A 13,044-nucleotide genomic window follows, 5' to 3' on the forward strand; every position below is an offset into this window, starting at 1 on the left:
AATGGGTGAAAGTAAAATCGAAAGCTTAGCAGGGAAATTATCAATAAGTCATTGAACTCGCCCTAAATCGTAGAGTAGAGTTTTGAGATACTCAATAGAAGATATTAAAAAAAAGACGGGTTGCACTCCGGGAGTGCCGGCAGAAGTAAAAACTTGATTATTAACGTTGAGCATGTTTGATATTTTGGAATGGTATCCGTCTTACGCTTTTTCGATCAGGTCACGTGTCCTGACGCGAGTTTAAGATTTTATACCCATTACAGAAAAAATGCTCAACGCTGCTAAAGAAGTTTTCACTTCAAAAATCATTTATTTAATTCATGAACAATGTGGCTGCTATATTGGCTAATATTTAATTTATATTTCGATAAAATTCTCTTTCCGTGTGTTACTTTGTTATATGGCAATGTAAATGAATAATAATTCGGCATAAATTATAATAACGTTTACAGGTTTACAATGAAGGAGTGCCATGTACAATGGATCTCAGTATGAAAAGTTTCCTCCTCGATGATGCAACGTTGCGCGATTGGAATTATATGGGACTGCCTGGTAAATAAGTAACTTTAGAGCATGTTACAAATATTTTAAAATAAATACTTAATTGATGAAATTGAATTGAAGTCTTCCATGAAAGTACATACTATCTATACTTAATATTATAAAGAGGAAAGGTTTGTATGTATGTATGTATGGTTTTCACGCATAAACTACTGGACCGATTTTGATGAAATTTGGCACAGATAATCTTTAGACCCTGAGAAAGAACATAGGCTACCTTTTATTGCGAAATATGTACCACGGGCGAAGCCGGGGCGGACCGCTAATATTAAGTAAACTATTAATTATTTCCGGATTACGTTGCTTCTCAAACTGGTATTGTTTTTCCTCTTGTTTCTAACCTTACCGTATCGACTGATTTTAATCTTATTATACATTAAATCACAATGCTCGAAAAAATTGCCCAGCACCACTTCCAACACAGTTAGAAAACTTCTGCTTATGATAAGATTGATCACCTGTTCCTTTGCTTGTCTAAAAAAATAACGTTATAATTTTCCTATGAAAAGAAATGGTTGTTTGTAAAGTAGGTTTACGATCGAGATGTTTACGTGATAACGTCTTATTGGTGGCAGCGCTCGAGATGAGACGGAAGATCGGTCCGTCTCTCTCTCGTTATACCTGCGATCGCGCTCGTGAGGTTTTTGTGTGACACAAGTTTCTGAACATGTCACCCGACTAAAACGATTTTAAAAACGTTATCACGTCAAAACAACAATAAACAATAAAATACAATAAACAATAACAATAAACAATTTCAGATGACAACTTCAGTGCCGAAAACGGTATAATAGTGGTGCGAGCTACAAGATGGCCGTTAGCCGTCGACCCGCAGGGACAGGCGCTCATTTGGATATCCCGTCTTGAAGAGAAGAATGATATACAGGTAATATAATATACAAACATCAATGAAAATTTTTATCCCTAGTCCATTGAAAAGTTACGTTTGGGGTCGTAATTTTTAGAGGACGCAATTTTATTTTTTGATGTGTAGGGGAGGTCAGTGTGAAGCTATCACCAAGTTTGTGGGGTCGCCACCCTTGTCCCACGGCCGCCATCTTGAAAATAGCGGTTGAAATGGCCCCCCCTACACATCAAAAAAGTAAAATTGCGTCCTCTAGAAAACGCAAGGTTAGGCCTAAAAAGGTAACATTTCAATGGACTACCTTTACTTTAGGCAGCCTAGAAGAAATCGCTGATAAGCGATAAGGCCGCCTTATGTACTGTATTAATCCGTTTATTGTATACATGTAAATATAATGAAAATTGGTGTGGTGCATTCAATTGTTAAATAAATAAATAAATACAGGTTTTCAAAGGTTTGAGTAAACCTTGATTTTATAGGGCGAGACAAAAAAAGTATATTATATTGTTATTGATAGTTGTGTCGAATGTAATTTTGTAAAATAAATTATAATCTTCTGCGTTTTCAAACATACAATAAAAAATAATTCCTTATGTTCTATTTTAATTTTATTATTTTATTTTTATTCAATTTTAGATTGTCGACTTCGGTCAACCGAATTACCTAAAAATAATGGAGACATGTCTCACGGATGGCAAGCCAGTTATAGTACAGAATGTGGGTGAAGTTCTAGATCCTTCTATAGCCCCGATACTAGATAAGGCGATTGTTAAGATTGGCACGGCCTTGGTTATAAAGTTTAATGAAAAAATGGTGCCCTATAATAGTGCCTTTAAGATGTACTTGACTACTAAACTTGGTGAGTTGTTTAGGATTTACTATTTGTCATTTTTAAAATGGTTTTATGTATTTTAAGTGTAGGTTTATTAAGGAAAATATTGTTTTTTTTTCGACAACTTTAAATTTTTACAAGTCTATAATAAAAGCCTGTCTATCGTGCTATGGTAAACCTTAATGTTTAGAACGCGTCATGGTATTTTTCATTGATACAACTTACATCGCGTTATGAGCATTTCCCCAACAGCTAGAGATCTTTTATTGTGACCACAATGCCTTGTCAGCAATTTTTTCGCTCAATGTGCGTTTTTGTTCACGAGGGTAACATAAATATATTTGACTAGCTGCTCCGCGTGGTTTCACCCTCGTGGCTCCACTCCTGTTGGTCGTAGCGTGATGATATATAGCCTTAACCTTCCTCGATAAATGGGCTATCTAACACCGAAAGAATTTTTCAAATCGGACCAGTAGTTCCCGAGATTAGCGCGTTCAAACAAACAAACAAACTCTTGAGCTTTATAATATTAGTATAGATAAATATATATTGGCCTGTAATAAATGTCCCCTATTTCTCTCAATATTCCAGGCAACCCAGTATATACACCAGAAACACTAACAAAGACGACAATGGTAAACTTTGCGGTAAAGGAACAAGGTCTGACGTCACAATTGCTCGGTATTGTGGTTCGTAAGGAGCGACCACAACTTGAGCTGATGAAAGACAATTTGGTGATGACGATTGCACATAATAAGAAAGTTCTGGTGAGTGGATTTAAAAAGATAAAGGTAGGTATAAATAAATAATAATAAATAATATTTTATTTCCAGATATTCATCCATATTTGAGTTAGTATACATTAATCTTAGAAACTATGTTAGTAATACGTATTATAAAAAATAATTTGGAAAATCCAAAAGTGCACGCCTCATAATTTTTTTTTAATAAATATTTATTAATTATTATTTTTGGTTATTTAATAACAATTAAACCACATCGAATCAGACCCTGAAAAATGAAAGGGTTCTACTCCTGAGCATACTCAAGCGTAAGAGAAAAAAAAGACTCGATTAGTAAAGTATTTCGGTCGCTATCGTGTTAACAAGAAAAAGGATCCGCACATACAGACACACGGACGTCCAAGACAGAACTTTTTTAAACTGTTTTTTAACTAGTTTAAATAACAAAAATGACATCAAAAATATCATGAACGTTAAAAATAGTGTTTTTTCTTAATATGTGTGTGTATGTATTATCTTACAAGTGCAATGTATGATACATAAAGACATTTTAAGTTTGAAAAATCAGATGTTTTGCGCGAAGTGACAGTAGTACCCACCTCAACGCTTCGCTTATGAGGCGTGCAAAATTCATACAATTAAAAAAAACAAGATTAAAATCATTGAAAATTATCATCATAATCATAATATATACATTATATAATAAATCTGTAGAAGGGTCAATTCTGCACATTAAAAATATTGAAAAAATAAATAGCAGGGGGTGTTACTGGATCGATACCAAACCCAAATATGTGATTAAAAAATTTTTTGTCTGTCTGTCTGTCTGTATGTGAAGACATCACGTGAAAACTAACGGTTCGATTTCGATGAAACTTGGTATAATTATACCTTATTATCCTGGGCGTAAAATAGGATACTTTTTATCCTGGAAAAATACGTAGAAAAAAAATTAATCTTAATTTTTCAGTTTTATCCATAGACGTTGTTCTGTAGAACCGCGAACACACGTTGCGTATTATTATAGGCCTAGCCGTATTTGGGTCCAATAGATATTTATAAGATGTCATTTTCAGAGTTAATCAAAATGGAGACATCCACGCGAAGACCGACATCCGCGCGGACGGAGTCGCGGGCGGAAGCTAGTCATAAATAATTATATTGCATACGATGTAAATTTTGCCCACTGCTTAAGGAATGGACCGTCTACTTTCTCAATTAATGTCTTCAGAATACCATTGGAACTCTCACGCATTCTCTTCATCATAGATGCTGCCCTTTTCCTCATTATCGCGTAAAAATATATATAAACAGCGCTGAAAATTGCAATGATGGTTTTTCCCCCGCGACTCATTGTAAAACCGTGACTTGTTACAGAATGGCTAGCGAGAAAAATCCGTAAATCCGCGCTAAAATTAGTTTTTTTATAGAACTTTTGAACTGTAGTGTGTGTATCTCGGTTTTGCCTTTATTACCATAAATAAGTAAACTACTTGGCGCATTGTACGGACAAAATGCGATTGACATTTGTAATGACTTCATTGATTGTTGTAAAATTCTGGGAATTGAAATCAAAATTCGATTAATACTCGCTATATATGTACATGACTATTATTTTTAAATATTGTCACCAATATGCTAAAAAACAAAAACTTTGCAGAAACTCCCAAACTTAGCCAGTATTATCCTGCATCAAGTGAAAACAAAGACCATCAAAGACCATTCTTTATTCTCGTGTGCTGACAATGGTAATCTAATATTGGTTTCCCTTCAAAACGTATAAATCTTTCGCCTTTTTTTAATATTATTCCCAGGTGGACCTAGAAAACGATCTATTACGCATAATGTACGAATCTCAAGTACCGTTACTAGAGAACGAGGAACTATTCGTGACTCTGCAAACTTCGCAACGCACGTCTCTAGAGGTTAAAGAAGCTCTCATAACTTCGCAAGTTACTGAAAAGGAGATTGATACTGCTAGACAGGTAAATATTAGGGACATTTGGGGATATTAAGACTTTTACTATAGGCATTTGTTGAGTAACACTTTATCAAGTGTTGCTGGAAACATTGGTTAAATATTCGAGAAATTTTTGTGTCTGAAGAATTGAAGATAGACCAGAGAGTCATATAGGCTACTTTTAAAGTGGTAAAACATCTCATTTATTTATTTATTTAAAAAGGTACACATCACAGCTGACAATTTCGACTAATATACACAAATTTAATCACATGTTGCTTTAAAATGCCAGCCAAATTGTATGTACACAGCACAGTTGAGGTTAAAAAAAATTATTAAAAATTACATTATTTTTAGCACAATTCATAGATCAAGTAAAATATTTTTTAAATACACGTCATAAAATAAATTGAATCTAAATCATAGTACAGATAAATATCACATCAATATAGCTACAATACATCAAATTACATAAAATACAGTCATTGCCATGTTAATATCCTTTAACTTCCAGAAATAGCTCGTAAAGTCGTAATAAACAGCTATAGAAACCATATTTATGTTGTCAATATCTCATAGGGCTACGTCCCAGTAGCGGTACGAGCGTCAGTACTATTTTTCGCCCTAAATGATTCATCCCGGATCGACCCAATGTACCAATTTTTGCTAGACGCATATACTGACCTGTTCACGTACTCAATAATTAGGCAGCTAGAGATTAATATAGGCTTTTTACTCATTTCCATGCGAATTACTCTAATAAATATAACGGTAACGACTCTTACTCGGGCAACACCTAGTAAAATTTAAATAAACAGCTGTAAAACACATATTCATATAGTCTATATGTCATAGGGCTACGTCCCCGTTGCTGTGCGAGCGTCAGTACTATTTTTCGCCCTAAATGATCTATCTCGGATCGACCCAATGTACCAATTTTCGCTGGACGCATATACTGACCTCTTCACGTATTCGATTGACCGCAGCCCGAAAGGCGGAGAATTGGAGGACAGGATCAATAACTTGAACGAATTTCATACGTTTGCTGTTTATAAGTTAGTACATGAAGAATTTTTGTGGTATTTGTGGGTGTGATTTTGGATATAGGGGAAAACTGAAATAACTTTCTATTTAAGTTCAGAAAAGCTTGGTGTAGAGATATTACATTTTTTTTGTATGGCCCAGATTAAACACACTTGTTGTGGATCAGATCAGAAAAGTACATAGTAGACATCACATAAAAATAGCTTCTACAGAGTTGATCAATGCCCCGAATCCAACTAGTTATTTTTGTCCAATTTTGGTTATTTGAACCAGATTATTTCATTCTCCAAAATGCCGTGACATGTTATGATATGCTGTCGACTTATTTCTTCTCTCTGACGACATAAATAATAAATATATTATTAATTTGTAGAAACACATGTCGCGCTCTATTCGAACGGCACAAGCTGCTTCTCTCGTTCCACATGGTCTCCCGGATCCTGTTCCAAATGGGGAAGATGAGCATGCACGAGTATCTGTTCCTACTCAAGGGTGGGGTGGTTTTGGATCGATCTGAACAACCGGAGAATCCTACAAGTGGGTTTATATCATGCTTTTATGTGTGCGAATTTTTTAAAAAAGTACTTCCTAATGACCTTTCGTATGCCAATATAAATTTGTTAAAAATATAAGGGGGTATACTTTACATCTTTCAACCACTTTTGGAATAGAAAACTTTCGAAGAATGTTATAATTGCTAGGCAGTGCAGGTATTGAACCTTGATTCAATTCCTATATACTGGTATGTACTTAAAGTAATTATTTTATTTGGACTCAAAATCGAATGATCTTCATACTTCATTATATTTGACAATACTTTGACGTTTGAAATAATATACTTTTCATAACAAATATGACATGAAAATTTGGAGAACTGGATGGAAAATACAATAATTGTATTATTTATTTTATCTTATTTTTCTTTATTTGGGATAATAAACAGTAGAACAGTCTGAATATTAATTCCTACTGGCTACTGTACAATACACAGTAATATAGTACAATAAAACTTAATCCAAATACAGGTGTAACTGCGCAACCAACAACATTATCCACAGTTTGGGTACATAGATTTTTATGCTTGCAACAAATGCGATTAAGAAAAAAAAATTGATTTGATTTCCTTGCAGATTGGATGCCAGATGACTGTTGGGATAACGTGACCGAGCTAGACAAGTTGCCGGGTTTCCACGGTGTTATCGATGCCTTCGAAACATTCTCTAAGGAATGGCGTGATTGGTATTTACACCCTGAACCTGAGACACAACCGTTAGTTGGTATGTATTGATAGTTATTGAATGGGAATGAGATTTGAATGAAAACAAGTGTAACACCCAATAGCGAATAAATTTAGTTCACAATATCTTGCAATGAGAGTAAGGTTTTTAGCATTATCTATGATTTTTAAAACTTAAAATATCTACATCCAAGACTCAAGAAAATCCCTCTTAGGTTTTGTGTGAAAAATTTTAATTATTCACCTCTACTTGTTTTTACAAGGATAGCTTGATCGTTAAGTCCAATAACGTTCATGTGCCTATACAACGTTCTGATTGTATGTTAGTCAATACGCACACATGCAATCTTCGGCGAAATCATGTCTATTATTTTTTAAATGACATAGATTTCTTATTAATCGTCTTAAATAACATTGTTCATTCAGGCGAGTGGAACGATGTATGCAACGAGTTCCAGCGTATTTTATTTGTGCGTTCACTACGCGCAGACCGCGTATCTGCCTGCATCTCCACTTTCATTGTCAACACTCTCGGCCCGCGGTACGTCGAGCCGCCTGTGCTTGACATTAAGGTGAGCAACACATATGACGATACACGTCACAAAACGTCGCGTCACGTAACGCCACCACGATCACATCACATCCCACTACATCACATCACGGCACGTTATGCCACGTCACGTTATGTTATGTTATACACCATACACGTGCTATATCGTTTACGTATATTTGTGCTCGTTCGCTAACTTGTTCATTCATTCTAGTATGTTCTATTACACCAGTAAATTGTACATATTTAATATTTATATAACTACTAGCGGTGCGTCCCGGTTTCGCCCGTGGTACATGTTTACGTTTTTTCTCCATAAGAACCATCCTGGTACTTCGAATATTATAAAAAAAGAATTAACGAAATTGGTTCAGCCGTTCTCGAGTTATCCGCATACTAACACATTTTGCGATTCATTTTAATATTATAGATTATGTAAATGTAGAACGGACCTAAAATTAAAAACGTTCACACTTTCAGGCGGCTTGGGAAGAATCCACGTGGAAGACGTCCCTCCTGTTTGTGTTGTCGCCGGGAGTCGATCCCACGGCCTCTCTCATACAGTTGGCACAAGATGTCAAGATGTTCGACAAGTTCCAGTCGCTCAGTTTGGGGCAGGGACAGGCGCCTACAGCTGCGAAGTGAGATGATTTTATAGAAATAAATAAATAAAAAAAAATGTATGCGTGTACTAGAGTACACACGTAAGAAGTGAAACTTCTTTATGACCTTAAAATGTCACGAGTATGGCGTAACGCAAAAATGTCACGCGTACGGCGTAACGCAAAAATGTTACACTAAATTTTTGTCCAACCCCGATAAAGAAGTTTCACTTCAAACATTCAGGACAATTTTCACACACGGCACGATCTGATCCCATACTTGTGTTATGGAAACCAGATGGCTGATAAACATACATATATAATTTAAAATACTTATATATGCAGATAATTAACACCCAGACACAGAGCAAACATCTATGTTCATCACACAAATATTTGCCCCGGGTGGGAATCGATCTCACGACCTGTGGCTTGGAAGGCAGGGTCACTGCCAACCAAGCCAATCGGTCAGTCAAATACATATTATTGCTTGTTCATCATAACCATCCTAGTTTTGCTTTTTACGATATCTCATTGTAGCTTCATTTCTGTCAAATTTAGAATGAATCCTATTTTTTTGCCTGCAGCTTCGTGCAGTTAATGAAAAACCCGCATAGTTTTCGTTCCTGTGTGATTCTTGGGATAAAAGCTATCCTATGTTAACACATACTACACCTTCAAGTTACTCTTTATGGGTGTGCCTAATTTCATGAAGATTGCTTCAGCAGCTTTCCGTGAAGGAGTAAAAAACAAACATACAAAATTTCGCATTTATAATATTAGTAGGATTAATAACATTACCCGCATTAATCCTACATTAACCCTTGATTTTATTTAAATTTTTCCAATAAACACGGTGTAAATTAATCTTGTCATGTCATTTTTGTCGAACTGAATCTCTGTTACAAAATTGAGCAAACATTTCATGAAAATCGTATTCAAAGATGGTTGTTTTGGAAATGAGGTAGCTAATACCTATTACGTAGCACTTGCTAGGGTTGAATTTGATATTTTTAGGTTTATGGCATTGAAATCCATACTAATATTATAAATGCGAAAGTAACTCTGTCTGTCTGTTACTCAATCACGCCTTAACTACTGAACCAATTTGCATGAAATTTGGTATAGAGATATTTTGATACCCGAGAAAGGACATAGGCTTCTTTTTACCCCGGGACATAGGATAGGTTTTATCCCGGAAATCCCACGGGAACGGGAACTATGCGGGTTTTTCTTTGACTGCGCGGGCGAAGCCGCGGGCGGAAACCTAGTGCTTTATAAACTTGCTAGGGTTTACATATCGTTGTGTGTAGGATGTTATCGCACGGTATGAAAGAGGGTGGGTGGGTGTTTCTCGCGAACTGCCACCTGGCCTGTGCCTGGCTCGGCTCGCTGCGGGGGCTGGACAACCCTCGCATACATCCACGATTCCGGCTTTGGCTATCTTCCATGCCTGATGATAAGTTCCCGTTAGCAGTGTTACAGCGCAGCATCAAGATGACCACTGAACCACCCCAGGTGAGATATAGCCCCGGGAAACATTAAATAGCAAATGATGTTTAGTTTTGTAGCATAGATGGAAAATAATAGAAAAAAAAAGATCACAACACGAAAGAAGCCACGAAAGATCGAACACACGAAAGAAATGTCTACTGTTCGAATCACGCCTCGTTATCGAATTTTTTATATTCCTTAAAAAATTTTCAATAAAAAGTATCTTTAAAATAGGTAGACATTACTGACCACATAATATCCTAGAATCGTAAAGTAGAATTATTGCAATGTAAAATTGCGATAATAATAAAAATATAATAACATTTGACATTTGAGTACGCTTTCGTGAAAGAATTTACAAAAGCAGATCCTCATTTTATAATTTTTCAACTTATATATAACAAATAAGTGTCGATGTAGACGTTGATTAAAAAACAGTTGCAGAACTGTTCCCTAAAGTGATTTAAAAATGCTTTTTTGAAGAAATCTAAAGAAATATTAATAATTCCTCATGAGATGGATAACTAAAAATTTACTATCCTGTCCATTCACACAATTTCCATGTGGCCCACATAAACCTTACACATTTTTTTCCAATCCCAGGGTTTAAAAGGCAATCTAGTTCGAATATTCTCGAACATAAGCGAAGAGAAGTTTGACGAAGCGACACCAAAGTACCGCAGGCTATTGTTCTGCGTATCTTTCTTCCATTGTACACTGATTGCGCGCAAGCGGTTCAGGCAGCTTGGCTATAATGCGGTTTATAGCTTTAATGACTCGGATTTTGATGTGAGTGTTATAATATTGCATAGATTTACGTTTGACTTAGGAATTTAACTGGTTTTCATAATCGCCTACTTAAATTAGAAAAAAAACTAGAAGAAAGAAAGAAGAAAGAAAATGTTGTGTGGTTTTACGAAACCACGGTAAAAGTGAAACTGTTCGAACGGTTCCGAACACTGCTTTGTGTAGCGCATGTCGCGTGACGGTCGGCGGACGGCGATACACGCGACATGCGCTACACAGACCAAAAAGTTTGAGACGATGTAATAAAAGTTTCACTTTAAAATTCCTCCTTCAAACGGTTCAATAAGATTTTCCCGTAAATATATCTATACTAATATTATAAAGCTGAAGAGTTTGTTTGTTTGTTTGTTTGAACGCACTAATCTCGGGAACTACTGGTCCGATTTAAAAAATTGTTTCATCTCCCTAATACCAACAGGAGCGGAGCACTGCTAGTTATTACCCTATTAATTTGCTCATATTGCTAAACAAGGAGATTTTCCTTATCACTGTTTTTGTACAAAATTCTTATGAAACCTTGCCATTTATGTACATTTGCATATGTCTCACTTATGATGCTTTATTTTAGAAGGCAAATGTGCATATCCACTATCCAATAAGATCGCCTTTCTTCAGTCGAACCACCACCTCATTTACCAAATAATAATAATTTTGCCAACACTGCCTTTCCAAAAACTTTTTCACTGTAATAAGCGAGAAATTTTTCCGAATCACTTTATACCTTCCCTTAACTTCCCATACTAGGTATCGGACAATCTCCTAGCCAATTATTTAGAAGAGTACGAAGAAGTCCCATGGGACGCGCTACGTTACTTGTTCGCTATCATTAACTATGGCGGCCATATTACTGACGATTGGGACAAGAGGGTGCTAATAGCGTATATCAATCAGTTCTTCTGTGAGGACGCGCTTGAGACGCCTTTTTATAGGTTGGTTGGTTGATAGTGCAAAATAGTAGTGGTAGGAGTAGAAGTAGGAGTAGTATTAGTTAGTAGTAGTTCAGTTGTTAAATAACAATAGTAAGGGCGGCCGTACACGGACCGCTTCAAGCAGTTCAGACCGATGGCTTGGAGACTGACTTGACTGCTCGAGCCGTAGCGCCCGTTTCAAGCCGTCAACTGCGCGGTTTGTAGTGACACCTCGAGCAATCAGAGCTTATAAGTCCATAAAAGGCCGGCAAAGCACCTGCAACACTTCTAGTGTTACAAGTGATATATGGGCGGTGGTGACCACTTAACATCAGGTGGCCCACCTGCCCAATTGCTTGCTCTGACATAAAAAAAAAAGTCAACGACCGACCGCTCGAGCAGTCCGTGTACGTCGCTCAGCCGTTAACTACTCGAGCAGTCCGTGTACGTCGCTCAGCCGTTAACTGCTCGAGCAGTCCGTGTACGTCGCTCAGCCGTTAACTACTCGAGCAGTCCGTGTACGTCGCTCAGCCGTTAACTGCTCGAGCAGTCCGTGTACGTCGCTCAGCCGTTAACTGCTCGAGCAGTCCGTGTACGTCGCTCAGCCGTTAACTGCTCGAGCAGTCCGTGTACGTCGCTCAGCCGTTAACTGCTCGAGCAGTCCGTGTACGTCGCTCAGCCGTTAACTGCTCGAGCAGTCCGTGTACGTCGCTCAGCCGTTAACTGCTCGAGCAGTCCGTGTACGTCGCTCAGCCGTTAACTGCTCGAGCAGTCCGTGTACGTCGCTCAGCCGTTAACTGCTCGAGCAGTCCGTGTACGTCGCTCAGCCGTTAACTGCTCGAGCAGTCCGTGTACGTCGCTCAGCCGTTAACTGCTCGAGCAGTCCGTGTACGTCGCTCAGCCGTTAACTGCTCGAGCAGTCCGTGTACGTCGCTCAGCCGTTAACTGCTCGAGCAGTCCGTGTACGTCGCTCAGCCGTTAACTGCTCGAGCAGTCCGTGTACGTCGCTCAGCCGTTAACTGCTCGAGCAGTCCGTGTACGTCGCTCAGCCGTTAACTGCTCGAGCAGTCCGTGTACGTCGCTCAGCCGTTAACTGCTTGAGCAGTCCGTGTACGTCGCTCAGCCGTTAACTGCTCGAGCAGTCCGTGTACGTCGCTCAGCCGTTAACTGCTCGAGCAGTCCGTGTACGTCGCTCAGCCGTTAACTGCTCGAGCAGTCCGTGTACGTCGCTCAGCCGTTAACTGCTCGAGCAGTCCGTGTACGTCGCTCAGCCGTTAACTGCTCGAGCAGTCCGTGTACGTCGCTCATCCGTTAACTGCTCGAGCAGTCCGTGTACGTCGCTCAGCCGTTAACTGCTCGAGCAGTCCGTGTACGTCGCTCAGCCGTTAACTGCTCGAGCAGTCCGTGTACGTCGCTCAGCCGTTAACTGCTCGAGCAGTCC

At 38.1% G+C, this 13,044-nt stretch overlaps 1 protein-coding gene across 1 annotated transcript in view; it reads left to right on the forward strand.

Moving 5' to 3' along the window:
* The window catches only part of kl-2 (dynein heavy chain 2, axonemal kl-2), a 67,201-nt gene that overhangs the window by 47,213 nt on the left and 6,944 nt on the right, over nt 1–13,044 (forward strand). Inside the window, exons 63-75 of the mRNA XM_090101535.1 lie at nt 453–552; nt 1,323–1,447; nt 2,063–2,285; nt 2,850–3,025; nt 4,816–4,986; nt 5,817–6,016; nt 6,379–6,542; nt 7,136–7,282; nt 7,669–7,814; nt 8,273–8,433; nt 9,708–9,912; nt 10,492–10,677; nt 11,440–11,624. Coding sequence (XP_089957661.1) covers nt 453–552; nt 1,323–1,447; nt 2,063–2,285; nt 2,850–3,025; nt 4,816–4,986; nt 5,817–6,016; nt 6,379–6,542; nt 7,136–7,282; nt 7,669–7,814; nt 8,273–8,433; nt 9,708–9,912; nt 10,492–10,677; nt 11,440–11,624 — 2,189 coding nt within the window. The remainder of the gene's footprint in view (nt 1–452; nt 553–1,322; nt 1,448–2,062; nt 2,286–2,849; nt 3,026–4,815; nt 4,987–5,816; nt 6,017–6,378; nt 6,543–7,135; nt 7,283–7,668; nt 7,815–8,272; nt 8,434–9,707; nt 9,913–10,491; nt 10,678–11,439; nt 11,625–13,044) is intronic.

This window comes from Colias eurytheme, chromosome 4, assembly GCF_061535395.1.
Source record: "Colias eurytheme isolate Ceu_HAF_F1 chromosome 4, ilColEury1 Martin Lab GWU primary, whole genome shotgun sequence".
NCBI lineage: Eukaryota > Metazoa > Arthropoda > Insecta > Lepidoptera > Pieridae > Colias > Colias eurytheme.